The following is a 14,794-nucleotide window of genomic DNA, read 5'->3' as shown; positions in this document are numbered from 1 at the left end:
TATTGCTCAGAATAAAAATACGTTGAATGTTCAAGGGATGTCTGTACATAGCTCTGGTTACTTTTTATCATTGTCCTTGCTCAGAATAAAATATTGATTTTTTTTTTCTTGTTACTTCCTGGTTCTTCTGTTTTGAAGTAATGTGAATATCAGGTGACACTCCAAATAAACTTGGAAACATGTACAGCACAACTTCAAAAAGCTCTTTTTCACGCGAAATTATTTGCAACGTTTCTCAGAGATAGATGAAAAATGATACAGAAACAAATATTCCTTGTTAGCTAAATTTATTTCTACTGGTAGATCGAAAATTAATAGTTCAAGCTGTATTGTTTTCTTTATATAAATTAATTGTACGTCTATTAACTGCACTTAAAATATAACTCAATTAGAGAATATAATCAATGAAAATGTTCACTATTTGTTCGTAAACATGTATTCAATAGTTATTGTTTCACTGTAATAGGATTCCTTATGCTCAAGATTATTTTAAAATAATTATATTCAGAGCTGTCACGTTAGTATTAGATTGATAATTTTAATTTCATTCTATACTTTAACAAAGTTGTTTGTAGTAATTATAACAATTTTGGTTTGTTCTGAGAGAAACTATTATACGTTCTACATTGTTGTGTTTTTTCAAATACTAACAAAGAATACTTTCAATAAAATGTTTATTTGTCAAACAGCAACACAGTATAAATGAATCAAAAAGGTGAACGAATGTATGTGACAATGATTGACACTCTTGGAATGTCCAGTTCGAGACATTGATCACTTTCAGCCACACAGTCCACAACTGTTTCAGGTGTTATTTCGTTTAGACTTTTGAAGAAACTAGCGAGTGGTACAGCAGAATGAGTGGATTCAAAAGCAACTGATACATGTGTACGATTCGAGTTATCAAATGGATTATGAGTGTTGATAAGTTGATGAACACATTCTCCAAATGCTTCAGGGCCCAACGGATGAACAGTTATTACTCGTGAGAGTTCGACAAACAGTTTGACTGTGACTACTGATCCTTGGAAGGCTCCTCGTGCTTCTTCTGTTGTTTTTCTCAAAATGGTCACTGCTTTCTTGTTGAGTTCCTGAAAAATAAGAAACGTAAGAGTTGTTAAGTTACTTGTAGTTCACCTCTTGAGATAAAATATTAGCACTAATTGATTTGATGTACGCAACTGTCTCAGAAGTTTCTTGATCCCTGGTTGGAGAAATCTCTCGATCATTCCCTGATGTTGATGACATTGCGTTGGTTTTCCTGTTGTAAAAAAACACATGAATTTTGACTGGATTCAGTATTCAGAGATGATTTACGGCAAGACAACATATGAAAACTCAAAGAGTTTTCCAAGACAGAAAAAAAAAACGTCACTCATAGTAAAGAAAAGGAAACATTATGAAATAATATTCTAATTCGTTCGGGTATTTATAGTCAGTCTCAGGCTCCGCCCCTTTTTCTCTTATGGTTAGTGATAGTTTCCAAAAATACATTCGGTATTAATAAGTTCACATAGTCAAAAATAATGGATCTGTGATAAACTATAGCATATGTAATATAACTTATAATATACGTGTAATAAATAGTATCTGGTACTTATTGAATCAAAACAAAAATCAATTAACTGATTAAAATGAATCAAAACAAAAATCAATTAACTAATTAAAATGAATCAAAACAAAAATCAATTAACTAATTAAAATGAATCAAAACAAAAATCAATTAACTAATTAAAATGAATAAAAACAAAAATCAATTAACTAATTAAAATGAATCAAAAACAAAAACAAATTTAATTAGTTAAATAAACAAGTACACGGAAATTATAAACTATATAAATGTCTTAGAATAAAATAAAATAAAATAAAAACAGAAAAAATTTAATTAATTTCAATAAATAAAATATGGAAAACCACTAATTAACGAAACTAATTAGTTAAAACACTTATATAATCAATAAACTCAACCACATAACCCTTGAAAACATATGTTTCACGTATGAAACACGGTGTCTCTCACGGTGTGTTCCTGTATCTCCTAACCCTCCCCTTTCCTTGTGTGTATTAAATGTAGCCCATACTTCTCTATAATATAAAGTTTCTTTACAAATTTCTCATAGATTTTGATATTTTCTTCCATTTCTTGAACGATCTGATCGTTTTCCAGAATTGGAAACAGGACGTTATAGGAATGTCTGAAAAAAAATTACTTATTTATTTATTTTAGACGCAAAAATAACTCACTTCACAATGATAAACAAAACATCCGGCTTGAATTGTTCAACATGTTTTTTAAAAACTACCATAGAGCTTCGTGATTCACCGGAGTCTGATGTAATTGCGTATCCACCGGAGAACGACATGTATCGGAAGTCAGAGTAGTTTTGGTGGAAATGAGCACGGATTGGATTCATAAAATTCAAGACAAAACTATTTCCGAGCATCATGATTGAAAAGTTTCCATGTCCTTGCTGAAACAGAAAATGCTGAAACAGATTCGACGTGCTATAGACCTCACCTGACAATGTCCATAGCCATAATTTCTAGATGGTTCTATCGAGTCTTCTAGAACCTCTTCGGTACAATCCTTCATTTGTGGGTCCAATGCCCAAAAGTTAGGGAGTTGAGCTTTGTTCATTGACACAATTCTTTGAACATCTGTGGGGTATGTTGCATTCCAGAAACTATGCTCCCGGATACTGTTTTGGAGGAAAACGTTACCAAGAACTAATATGAAAACAAATGGAACCAGTGCCTTCCAATCGAGTTTCAGATATTTCTGCTCAAAGATGTGATGGATTGTGATAGAGGAGACAAATATGGATACTGTAATTCTTATGAATTTTGACATACATAAATATCAGTGGCGAACTTACTTATCAAAAATATATAGTTTTGAGTGGAGAGCGGAGGGAATATAGCTATTACTGGCCAGTGCACAAGATACACAACATAGGAAATATTTCCAATGTATCCAAGAAGTTTAGATGATAGAATCTGAAAATTTGCAACATTTCAATGAGATACATTTTTTCAGAATATACCAGATTGTCATGAGATTCACAATTAATTATATAAACTGTGGCCAGGGTAACAGCAGGACGGAGCGCCAATACTGTGAACTGGTGGGGCAATAGACAGAGAGCAAAAATGGATAAGGAAATTATCAACCCGTCGTCTTTTGTAAGCATGCTTTTGAAAATCGGTTCATAAGAAGGTTTTTCCTCTTTTTTCGGTAGAGTATCTGACCCAAGTTTAGTCCAGAACAGAACAATAAACCCTGCTGAAAACTGCCAGAGTCTGAGAAACATGAAGTTAAAGGCGAATTTTTCATTGATCACAGCAAACGCAATGAATCCAATCAGAGTTATTGAAGAGACTGCAATGAGCTGAAATTTCAATGAAAAATAATTCAAATAGATTGAGAATTGTTGGTACTTTTAGATAGTCGTGTTTCAAATGTTGGAGTCCGAAGAAAATGAATGGAACCAAGAGGTAGAATTGCATCTCAACGGATAAGGACCATAGGTGGAGGAAGGCATTTATGGATGTAGATGAAGCGCGGAACTGAAATACCATAAAATTGTATTATGACAAAGGCACTCCAGTTATTAAAGACTGGTTGTGTTTAGTCTCACTATGACCATTTTGCCTCATCTGGAAACTTTTTTGAAATTCAACTTTCACTATTTTCAGAAATGGCATGCCGTATAATCAAGTTTTTGGTGTTTACAATACCCAAAATTACTTCATTAAAATAATCTCCTTGATCGTGAATAACCAGTTGATTAGTACACAGGAACAATGAGGCCAATGAGTATCGATTATTATTCTCCCATAAATAATCTCCCAAATATAAATGGACCATGATAACAGTCAAAAATACAATGAAATAGTATAAAGGGAGAATCCTTCGAAATCTGAAAAAAATAATTAAATTTTATTAGGTTCTCTAAACAAACCTTCTGTAATAAAAGATCACAAAATCATTTAAACTGTGCAATCCCGTTCTTGTTAAGTTTTTAGCCATTAGGTATCCGGATATCACGAAGAAGCTGAAATTGTTCAATTAGGTCGTTTAATCAATTGGTATTACGCTTACATATCAACTCCTAGAAACCCATTTACAAAAGTCTTTGGAAACAAATGGAATACAGATACCAGTGTTATAGCAATACCACGCAAACATTGTATATCTAAACGCATTTTGAAAAAAAAAACTGGCAGCTGACCAAGACTGTCAAAGGTGTCTGTGAGGGAGAGAGATGAGAAATTCAATATTTTGCATGCGACCAATAAACTTGTACAACAATGGAGGGAAAGAGCGAGAATCATCCTACATACAAATCGTCTGTTGCATACTAAATTGTTCAAGAAATCAAAGAAAAACGGGTGGAAGTGGATTTCTGAATGGTAGCATTCCGAACAGGTAATTTTTTAGGTCATGTAAAAGTGTATTTTAATACAGTTTTTCATATTCACGAGCTGTAAAAAAAAGGGGGGGGGGAGAAATGTAAAAAATTAGAGGAAAATATTGGAAAAAACATATTTCACCGTTCTTAAATAAGGTTAAATATGTTTTGAAATGTTATGTTTGATATTTTTTTTGATTTGTAACATCCTTGTTGCTATGAAAAAATCACCACAATATTCCAAGTTCCATTGCCGCATCAAACAAACCGTTGGTCAAAAAATTACCTGTTCGGAATGCTACCATTCAGAAATCCACTTCCACCCGTTTTTCTTTGATTTCTTGAACAATTTAGTATGCAACAGACGATTTGTATGTAGGATGATTCTCGCTCTTTCCCTCCATTGTTGTACAAGTTTATTGGTCGCATGCAAAATATTGAATTTCTCATCTCTCTCCCTCACAGACACCTTTGACAGTCTTGGTCAGCTGCCAGTTTTTTTTTTCAAAATGCGTTTAGATATACAATGTTTGCGTGGTATTGCTATAACACTGGTATCTGTATTCCATTTGTTTCCAAAGACTTTTGTAAATGGGTTTCTAGGAGTTGATATGTAAGCGTAATACCAATTGATTAAACGACCTAATTGAACAATTTCAGCTTCTTCGTGATATCCGGATACCTAATGGCTAAAAACTTAACAAGAACGGGATTGCACAGTTTAAATGATTTTGTGATCCACCTGTTCCCAACTTTGTTTGTCAATGGATTCCTAGGAGTTGATATGTCAGTGATGCCAGTTAATTAGCTGATTTAATTAGTTAGTTTTCAGATTTTTTGTGATTTCTGGATATCTGATGGCTAAAAACCTAACCAAAAACGAATTGAAAACTTTGAATGACTTCGCACAGTTTTATTACCGAAGGTTTGTTGAAAACTTCTGAATAATATATACTTCAAAACTTTCAGATTCCGAAGAATTCTTCCCTTGTATTACTTTGTTGTGTTCATTATTGTAGTAATGGTTCATTTATACCTAGGAGACTATTTATGGGATAACAATAATAGATACTCATTGGCTTCATTGTTTCTGGTAACCAATCAACTCGTGATTCATGATCTGGAGGATTACTTTAATGAGGTAGTGTTACTTATCGTGTTACCGTATACCATACAGTATACCGACATGCTTTCAATTTTCAATAGATTCACGTATAACTGAGTTTTCATAGCCTTGGTAGCTGTGCCTGTCTGCTAAAAGGGAGCTGGTCTATAAGAGGATGGCAGTTCAGTAGAGTGAAAACAATTTATGTTCCAGGTCCAAGCTACTGCTACATCCGTCCACGCGTTTCTCCATCTCTGGTCCTTATCCGTTGAGATGCAATTCTACCTTCTCGTACCATTCATTTTCTTTGGTCTCCAACTTCTGAAGCAAGACTATCTGAAAGTAAGTCTTCAGTTCTTCAACACCTATATTGAAATTTATTTATTTCTTCAAAGGGCGGAAACCACTGACATGAGAAAATGGAATGGTTTTTGGATTTACATGTAAGAGATGGTTAGTAAATAGAGAAAGAATACATACATAATGATAATGGGCCTATTCTAGCGGTAGCAAAAAAAAAAGGAAAAAACTACTTTTTATTAAAGAAAAAATAGTTTTCTGCACTTTCTGCTACCTCGAGATTAGCTCCACTATCCATAGGAGGTAAAGTAAAGTTAATAATTTGTTGGGTTTAATGACAGGAAATGATTGAGATCATATTTAAATATTCTGCTCTTAAAGACAGCTGTGCTCGGTTTAACCGGAAACACCAATTCTGATAAAGAATTCCAACAACGGAGAACTCTATTAGAGAGTATTTGAGAAGATAATTTATTCGAGTTCGTAGTTAGAGATTTGAGATATTTATCATCAAATTTTTAGCTCATAGCCTCCTGCCTCATAACAATATTCGGCTTCATCGCGTTTGCTATGATTCTCCCAAAATTCGCCTTCAACTTCATGTTCCTCCGACTCTGGCAGTTTTCAGCAGGATTCGTTGCGTTGTTTTGGTCTAGAATTGAAAAAAGTATACGTGATAATCCGGAAAACAAAAAAGAAGCAACAGAGTCAATTTACAAATTACCATTCATCAAAGATGACTTACTGACTGTATCTCTAACAATCTTGGCCATCTGCTTCTTGCCAAGTGAGCTCAATGTACTGTATCTCCGTCCTATCGTTACCATGGCGACTGCGGCTGTAATTATTTGTGAATCTCAGAATAATACGGTAGGTTACAACGATCTTAGTTAAAAATTAAATTCAATTCATGTAGATGTTGTCTTCTAATACACTGGGATACATCGGGGATATCTCTTATGTACTATACCTTGTACACTGGCCCATGATTGTAATATTTGCACCATACTCACCACAAACTTATATATTCCTTACTGGTGAGTTACAGTAGTTGTGATTTCCCACTCTATAACAAATTTCAGTGACCACCTTCCTCTCCTCCATCATTCTCCACCACATATTTGAACAGAAATACTTGAAAATGGACTGGAAGACTCTAGTACCTTTCCTGTTTGTCCTGATAATGGGAAACGTAGTTTTGCAATCGAGTGTAAGGAGGGATAGCACTTTCTGGAACATGACATACACTGAAGATGTCCAGAATATAATGATTTCTAACAAAGCACAGATTCCAGCGTCATGGCTGACAGAGGAGAAACGAGATGAATGTGTTGAGGAGCCTATTGGAGAGAATATAGAAAAATACAAGGTTTTTGGCTATGGTTCTTGCGTGGTTTGTCATTCTCTATTGACATTTAAACTTTTATAATGTTGCAGAACGGCAATGGAAGTCTCTCCATTATGTTGATAGGTAACAGTTATGCGCTAAGCTTCAGGAATCCTCTTCGAGAGCAATTTGGCTTAAATTACTCAACTTTCCGGTATAGTTCTCTCATAGAAGGTTTTGGTATCTATGCAGACACTGTGACTTCACGGTTAAGTCTGGAAATCACTAGAAGACAAGTTGCTCGATACAAACCGGATGTTCTTTTTATATTTGCACGGTTAGATTCTGTCTTTTTAATCAGCGAAGAATGATTTTCAGATATTACCCATCAATTAGAGATCCAATTCGAGAAAATGATGATTATATCCAACAGATGAATGATAATATAAAATTTTACGAGAAATTCGTAAAGAAAATTTACATTCTGAAACCCCATCCATATTACAAATGGAATTTCTTGAATATATTTCTGCAAAATGTTCAGCATCGGCCGGATGATATAGAATCGTTGCATATGAATCGAAGAGAAGCGGATAAGATGATGATAAATGTAAAGAAAAGATTCAAAATGATTAAATGCTCCAAATGTCAGGTAGTTTCATCAGGAAATCTTCAGAGAATAATTTCTAATTTCAGTTCTTTGACGTGACCCATTTGTTCGTGGAAGACAACAAATACCTCATGTTCGATAGAGATCAAATGCTTTCTTATGTAGACAACACGCTTCATCTCACTCACTCAGGTCTGAAAGTCACTGAGCCGGAGTTGAAGAGAGTTGCCAAGGAAGTTATGGATACTGTATAACTTATTTGAATGTGCCATACTTTTTTTCAAAGTTTCGAAGTGAAACATATTTTGAATAACCTTTTTTCCTGCAAAGTTATCAGAAAGCTGATAGCTGCTTAATTAGCCTTTTAATGTTTCTTGACCACTCATCAAGTTTCTCTCCACTTATTTTGTATCATTTCCCGCAAAGACATATCCCGCAAAGACGGGATATGTCTTTGAAAATCATTGCGATTAGAAAACACTTTCGTAAAGGATGCTGTGAATAAAACACGTTTTCTCCATTGAATCAATACCAACAGAGCCCAAAATACATATATCACAATTATATTGTATTTTATTTGAGATGGCATCGTGCCATTCAGGATACCTTGCCATTTCATCGGAACCTTAAATTCTAAATTTTAATGTGTTATCTCACCCATACCATTTTTTAAATAATCCACTGTTATTTTTACTTCTTGACCAATCAAGCCCCCTCAGTGTGTGCACCTTCTTCCCTGTACGGTCACATCAAATATTCCTGATAGTTTCGGAATTAAGAAAACGTCAGCTTTCCAGCGATATACATCATGTTGTGTATCTTGAAACATTGTGTAAGTCATTATATAGTAAGCGTTTCAAGGGACGTTTAAGTGTTTTTTGGGACGTTCTAGTTTTCAGAAAACATTTTGGAATAAGGAAATTTTTCTCACTAATTTCATCTAACTATGCGGCTAGATACACAATGTTTGCGAGGGATTGCAAGTATACTTGTATTCGTTTTCATCTGTTTCCCAATTTATTAGTGAATAGTTTTCTGAGAGTTGACATGTTATACAGTATCCATAACTTCCTTGGCAACTCTCTTCAACTCCGGCTCAGTGACTTTCAGACCTGAGTGAGTGAGATGAAGCGTGTTGTCTACATAAGAAAGCATTTGATCTCTATCGAACATGAGGTATTTGTTGTCTTCCACGAACAAATGGGTCACGTCAAAGAACTGAAATTAGAAATTATTCTCTGAAGATTTCCTGATGAAACTACCTGACATTTGGAGCATTTAATCATTTTGAATCTTTTCTTTACATTTATCATCATCTTATCCGCTTCTCTTCGATTCATATGCAACGATTCTATATCATCCGGCCGATGCTGAACATTTTGCAGAAATATATTCAAGAAATTCCATTTGTAATATGGATGGGGTTTCAGAATGTAAATTTTCTTTACGAATTTCTCGTAAAATTTTATATTATCATTCATCTGTTGGATATAATCATCATTTTCTCGAATTGGATCTCTAATTGATAGGTAATATCTGAAAATCATTCTTCGCTGATTAAAAAGACAGAATCTAACCGTGCAAATATAAAAAGAACATCCGGTTTGTATCGAGCAACTTGTCTTCTAGTGATTTCCAGACTTAACCGTGAAGTCACAGTGTCTGCATAGATACCAAAACCTTCTATGAGAGAACTATACCGGAAAGTTGAGTAATTTAAGCCAAATTGCTCTCGAAGAGGATTCCTGAAGCTTAGCGCATAACTGTTACCTATCAACATAATGGAGAGACTTCCATTGCCGTTCTGCAACATTATAAAAGTTTAAATGTCAATAGAGAATGACAAACCACGCAAGAACCATAGCCAAAAACCTTGTATTTTTCTATATTCTCTCCAATAGGCTCCTCAACACATTCATCTCGTTTCTCCTCTGTCAGCCATGACGCTGGAATCTGTGCTTTGTTAGAAATCATTATATTCTGGACATCTTCAGTGTATGTCATGTTCCAGAAAGTGCTATCCCTCCTTACACTCGATTGCAAAACTACGTTTCCCATTATCAGGACAAACAGGAAAGGTACTAGAGTCTTCCAGTCCATTTTCAAGTATTTCTGTTCAAATATGTGGTGGAGAATGATGGAGGAGAGGAAGGTGGTCACTGAAATTTGTTATAGAGTGGGAAATCACAACTACTGTAACTCACCAGTAAGGAATATATAAGTTTGTGGTGAGTATGGTGCAAATATTACAATCATGGGCCAGTGTACAAGGTATAGTACATAAGAGATATCCCCGATGTATCCCAGTGTATTAGAAGACAACATCTACATGAATTGAATTTAATTTTTAACTAAGATCGTTGTAACCTACCGTATTATTCTGAGATTCACAAATAATTACAGCCGCAGTCGCCATGGTAACGATAGGACGGAGATACAGTACATTGAGCTCACTTGGCAAGAAGCAGATGGCCAAGATTGTTAGAGATACAGTCAGTAAGTCATCTTTGATGAATGGTAATTTGTAAATTGACTCTGTTGCTTCTTTTTTGTTTTCCGGATTATCACGTATACTTTTTTCAATTCTAGACCAAAACAACGCAACGAATCCTGCTGAAAACTGCCAGAGTCGGAGGAACATGAAGTTGAAGGCGAATTTTGGGAGAATCATAGCAAACGCGATGAAGCCGAATATTGTTATGAGGCAGGAGGCTATGAGCTAAAAATTTGATGATAAATATCTCAAATCTCTAACTACGAACTCGAATAAATTATCTTCTCAAATACTCTCTAATAGAGTTCTCCGTTGTTGGAATTCTTTATCAGAATTGGTGTTTCCGGTTAAACCGAGCACAGCTGTCTTTAAGAGCAGAATATTTAAATATGATCTCAATCATTTCCTGTCATTAAACCCAACAAATTATTAACTTTACTTTACCTCCTATGGATAGTGGAGCTAATCTCGAGGTAGCAGAAAGTGCAGAAAACTATTTTTTCTTTAATAAAAAGTAGTTTTTTCCTTTTTTTTTTTGCTACCGCTAGAATAGGCCCATTATCATTATGTATGTATTCTTTCTCTATTTACTAACCATCTCTTACATGTAAATCCAAAAACCATTCCATTTTCTCATGTCAGTGGTTTCCGCCCTTTGAAGAAATAAATAAATTTCAATATAGGTGTTGAAGAACTGAAGACTTACTTTCAGATAGTCTTGCTTCAGAAGTTGGAGACCAAAGAAAATGAATGGTACGAGAAGGTAGAATTGCATCTCAACGGATAAGGACCAGAGATGGAGAAACGCGTGGACGGATGTAGCAGTAGCTTGGACCTGGAACATAAATTGTTTTCACTCTACTGAACTGCCATCCTCTTATAGACCAGCTCCCTTTTAGCAGACAGGCACAGCTACCAAGGCTATGAAAACTCAGTTATACGTGAATCTATTGAAAATTGAAAGCATGTCGGTATACTGTATGGTATACGGTAACACGATAAGTAACACTACCTCATTAAAGTAATCCTCCAGATCATGAATCACGAGTTGATTGGTTACCAGAAACAATGAAGCCAATGAGTATCTATTATTGTTATCCCATAAATAGTCTCCTAGGTATAAATGAACCATTACTACAATAATGAACACAACAAAGTAATACAAGGGAAGAATTCTTCGGAATCTGAAAGTTTTGAAGTATATATTATTCAGAAGTTTTCAACAAACCTTCGGTAATAAAACTGTGCGAAGTCATTCAAAGTTTTCAATTCGTTTTTGGTTAGGTTTTTAGCCATCAGATATCCAGAAATCACAAAAAATCTGAAAACTAACTAATTAAATCAGCTAATTAACTGGCATCACTGACATATCAACTCCTAGGAATCCATTGACAAACAAAGTTGGGAACAGGTGAAATAGGAATACAAGTATGATAGCTATCCCTCGCAAACATTGTATATCTTGTCTCATATCTTGAAAAAAAGTTTCCAAAAAATCTATTTTTATCCAGGACGTCTATTTATATGTATTTCATATAGGCATCTCAAGCCGGAGATGAATAGTTCAAAAAGACGTGTATTTTCCGTGCGGCACGGAAGAGAATGGACGAATAAAATCCATGCTACATACAAAGAACAGCGGTTTAGTTGATTGCAATGGACTTCAAAGATATCTCCCGCAAAGGCCAAAAGATGAAAAGAACAAAGAAGCGTTGAGTGGAGGAAGCGTCTCCAAACTACATATAAACAGAAGTGGCAAGAGACTTAAGAAGTGGTCAAGGAACTTTAAAAGGCTAATTAGCCAGCCAATAAGCTGGCTGATAACTTTGGAATCAGGAAACATGTTTATTTAGAATATATTTCATTTGAAATAACTTCCTTGGCAACTCTCTTCAACTCCGGCTCAGTGACTTTCAGACCAGCGTGAGTGAGATGAAGTGTGTTATCTACATAAGAAAGCATTTGATCTCTATCGAACATGAGGTATTTGTTGTCTTCCACGAACAAGTGGCTCACGTCGAAGAACTGAAATTAGAAAATTTCATCGTTAACGATTTCTTGACGGAAACTACCTGGCATTTGGAGCATTTAATCATTTTGAATCTTTTCTTTACATTTATCATCACCTTATCAGCTTCCCTTCGATTCATATGCAAGGATTCCATATCATCCGGCCGATGTTGAACATTTTGCAGAAATATACTCAAGAAATTCATTTTATACAATGGATGGGATCCCAGGATATAAATTTTCTTCACGAGTTTCTCGTAGAATTTTATATTTTCATTCATCTGTTGGATATAATCATCATTTTCTCGAATCGGATCTCTAATTGATGGCGAATATCTGAAAACCTCTCCTTGTTGTTTGAAAAGAAATATATGGCTGAGTTTAACCTTGCAAATATAAAAAGAACATCCGGTTTGTATCGAGCAACTTGTCTCCTAGCTATTTCCAGACTTAAACGTGAAGCCACAGTGTCTGCATAGATACCGTAACCTTCTGATAAAGAACTATACCGGAAAGTTGAGTAATTCAAGCCAAATTGCTCTCGAAGAGGATTCCTGAAGCTTAGCACATAACTGTTGCCTATCAACATAATGGAGAGATTTCCATTGCCGCGCTGCAATTTTCAAAAGTCAAATATCACCAGAATAGAAAAAAAATCAAAAGAAAGTTACGAACCACACAAGACCCGTATCCAAAAACTTTGTGTTTCTCTATATCCTCTCCAATGGGCTCCTCAACACACTCATCTCGTTTCTCTTCAGAAAGCCATGACCATGGAATTTGTGCTTTGTTGGAAATCATTATATTCTGGACATCATCAGTGTACGTCATGTTCCAGAAAGTGATATCTCCCCTTACACTCGATTGTAAAAACACGTTTCCCATAATCAGGACAAACAGAAATCGTACTAGAGTCTTCCAGTCCATTTTCAAGTACTTCTGTTCGAATATGTGATGAAGAATGATGGAGGAGAGGAAGGTGGTCACTGAAACTTGTTATAGAGTGGGAAATCACAACTACTGTAACTTACCAGTAAGGAATATATAAGTTTGTGGTGAGTATGGTGCAAATATTGCAATCATGGGCCAGTGTACAAGGTATAACACATAAGAGATATCCCCGATGTATCCAAGTAGATTAGAAGACAACATCTACATAAATTGAACTATATTTTTAGCTAAAATTGTTGTTACCTACCATATTATTCTGAGATTCACAAATAATTACAGCCGCAGTCGCCATAGTAACGATAGGACGGAAATACAGTACATTGAGCTCATTTGGCAAGAAGCAGATAGCCAAGACTGTTAGAGATATTGTCAGTAAGTCATCTTCGGTGAATGGGAACTTAAAAATTGACTCTGTTGCTTCTCTTTTAATTTTCAGATTATCACGTAGATTTGTCTTAGTTTTAGACCAGAAAAACGCAATGAATCCTGCTGAAAACTGCCAGAGGCGGAGGAACATGAAGTTGAAGGCAAATTTCGGGAGAATCATAGCAAACGCGATGAAGCCGAATATTGTTATGAGGCAGGAGGCTATGAACTGAAATTTCGATGATAAAGGTGTTGAAGAACTGAAGACTTACTTTCAGATAGTCGTGTTTCAAATGTTGGAGACCAAAGAAAATGAATGGTACGAGGAGGTAGAATTGCATTTCCACGGATAAGGACCAGAGATGGAGGAAAGCGTTGACGGATGTAGCGGACGCTTGGAACTGGAACATTGATTGTTTTCACTTTATTATACTGACATCCTCTAATAGACAATCACTCTTTTAGCAAACTGGCACAGCTATGGTATACGGTAACACGATACGTGACGTTACCTCACTAAAATAGTCTTCCTGATCATGAATCACAAGTTGATTAGTGACCAGAAACAATGAAGCCAATGAGTATCTATTATTGTTATCCCATAAATAGTCTCCTAGGTATAAATGAACCATGACCACAATTATGAACACAATAAAGTAGTATAAGGGGAGAATTCTTCGGAATCTGGAAATTCGAATGTATGCATTATTCAGGAGGATTTAACAAACCTCCGGTAATAAAACTGGGCGAAGTCATTCAAAGTTTTCAATTCGTTTCTTGTTAAATTTTTAGCCATCAGATATCCAGAAATCACAAAAAATCTGAAAACTAACTAATTAAATCACCTAATTAACAGGTATCACTGACATATCAACTCCTAGGAATCCATTGACAAACAAAGTTGGGAACAGGTGGAAGAGGAATACAAGTATGATAGCTATCCCTCGCAAACATTGTATATCTTGTCTCATTTCTTGGAAAAAAGTTTCCAAAGAAAAATCTTTTCCGATCAAGGGCATCTATTTATATATATGTACTGTAGGCATCTTAAGCCGGCAGTGACTTTCGAAAGTGATTTGCCGCCTAGCGGGGAAGGTGAAAAGTTCATCCGAAAATTGTGTCCGATGATTGCATAGGAGAAACCAGCAAATCCGAATTACAAAAGTGAATGAGGAAACCAGAGTACATACGTTGGAAAAATAGACCATTCTAGGATTGA

At 35.3% G+C, this 14,794-nt stretch overlaps 7 protein-coding genes across 7 annotated transcripts; 3 read left to right on the top strand and 4 right to left on the bottom strand.

The window, feature by feature from the left end:
* Positions 1-707: 707 nt before the first annotated feature.
* Positions 708-1,248, bottom strand: GCK72_017243 (uncharacterized protein; the record flags this gene model as incomplete). Its single annotated transcript, XM_053731972.1, has 2 exons — positions 708-1,091; positions 1,138-1,248. The coding sequence occupies 2 exons, from the start codon at positions 1,246-1,248 to the stop codon at positions 708-710; spliced, it is 495 nt and encodes a 164-aa protein (XP_053580885.1).
* A 790-nt stretch (positions 1,249-2,038) lies between these two features.
* Positions 2,039-3,191, bottom strand: GCK72_017242 (uncharacterized protein; the record flags this gene model as incomplete). Its single annotated transcript, XM_053731971.1, has 5 exons — positions 2,039-2,195; positions 2,245-2,471; positions 2,519-2,826; positions 2,877-2,997; positions 3,045-3,191. 5 exons carry the CDS (start codon positions 3,189-3,191, stop codon positions 2,039-2,041), a joined length of 960 nt encoding a protein of 319 aa, XP_053580884.1.
* Positions 3,192-4,921: 1,730 nt separating this feature from the next.
* Positions 4,922-8,008, top strand: GCK72_017240 (uncharacterized protein; the record flags this gene model as incomplete). The annotated part of the gene is made up of 10 exons (XM_053731969.1): positions 4,922-5,025; positions 5,073-5,198; positions 5,245-5,337; positions 5,382-5,553; positions 5,731-5,859; positions 6,340-6,687; positions 6,734-6,854; positions 6,900-7,186; positions 7,689-7,796; positions 7,841-8,008. 10 exons carry the CDS (start codon positions 4,922-4,924, stop codon positions 8,006-8,008), a joined length of 1,656 nt encoding a protein of 551 aa, XP_053580882.1.
* On the bottom strand, positions 6,336-6,824 carry GCK72_017241 (uncharacterized protein; the record flags this gene model as incomplete). The annotated part of the gene is made up of 3 exons (XM_053731970.1): positions 6,336-6,469; positions 6,563-6,655; positions 6,788-6,824. 3 exons carry the CDS (start codon positions 6,822-6,824, stop codon positions 6,336-6,338), a joined length of 264 nt encoding a protein of 87 aa, XP_053580883.1.
* Positions 8,009-8,804: 796 nt separating the features above from the next.
* On the bottom strand, positions 8,805-14,546 carry GCK72_017237 (uncharacterized protein; the record flags this gene model as incomplete). Its single annotated transcript, XM_053731966.1, has 16 exons — positions 8,805-8,972; positions 9,017-9,124; positions 9,627-9,913; positions 9,959-10,079; positions 10,126-10,473; positions 10,955-11,083; positions 12,124-12,273; positions 12,321-12,594; positions 12,645-12,871; positions 12,934-13,244; positions 13,290-13,410; positions 13,457-13,804; positions 13,848-13,976; positions 14,088-14,259; positions 14,304-14,396; positions 14,443-14,546. The coding sequence occupies 16 exons, from the start codon at positions 14,544-14,546 to the stop codon at positions 8,805-8,807; spliced, it is 3,090 nt and encodes a 1,029-aa protein (XP_053580879.1).
* GCK72_017239 (uncharacterized protein) lies at positions 9,989-10,477 on the top strand (the record flags this gene model as incomplete). The annotated part of the gene is made up of 3 exons (XM_053731968.1): positions 9,989-10,025; positions 10,158-10,250; positions 10,344-10,477. 3 exons carry the CDS (start codon positions 9,989-9,991, stop codon positions 10,475-10,477), a joined length of 264 nt encoding a protein of 87 aa, XP_053580881.1.
* GCK72_017238 (uncharacterized protein) lies at positions 13,320-13,808 on the top strand (the record flags this gene model as incomplete). Its single annotated transcript, XM_053731967.1, has 3 exons — positions 13,320-13,356; positions 13,489-13,581; positions 13,675-13,808. The coding sequence occupies 3 exons, from the start codon at positions 13,320-13,322 to the stop codon at positions 13,806-13,808; spliced, it is 264 nt and encodes an 87-aa protein (XP_053580880.1).
* Positions 14,547-14,794: the final 248 nt, after the last annotated feature.

The sequence above is a fragment of the Caenorhabditis remanei genome, chromosome V (assembly GCF_010183535.1).
Source record: "Caenorhabditis remanei strain PX506 chromosome V, whole genome shotgun sequence".
In the NCBI taxonomy this organism is placed as follows: Eukaryota; Metazoa; Nematoda; class Chromadorea; order Rhabditida; family Rhabditidae; genus Caenorhabditis; species Caenorhabditis remanei.
This window is presented reverse-complemented; position numbering and strand designations above follow the sequence as displayed.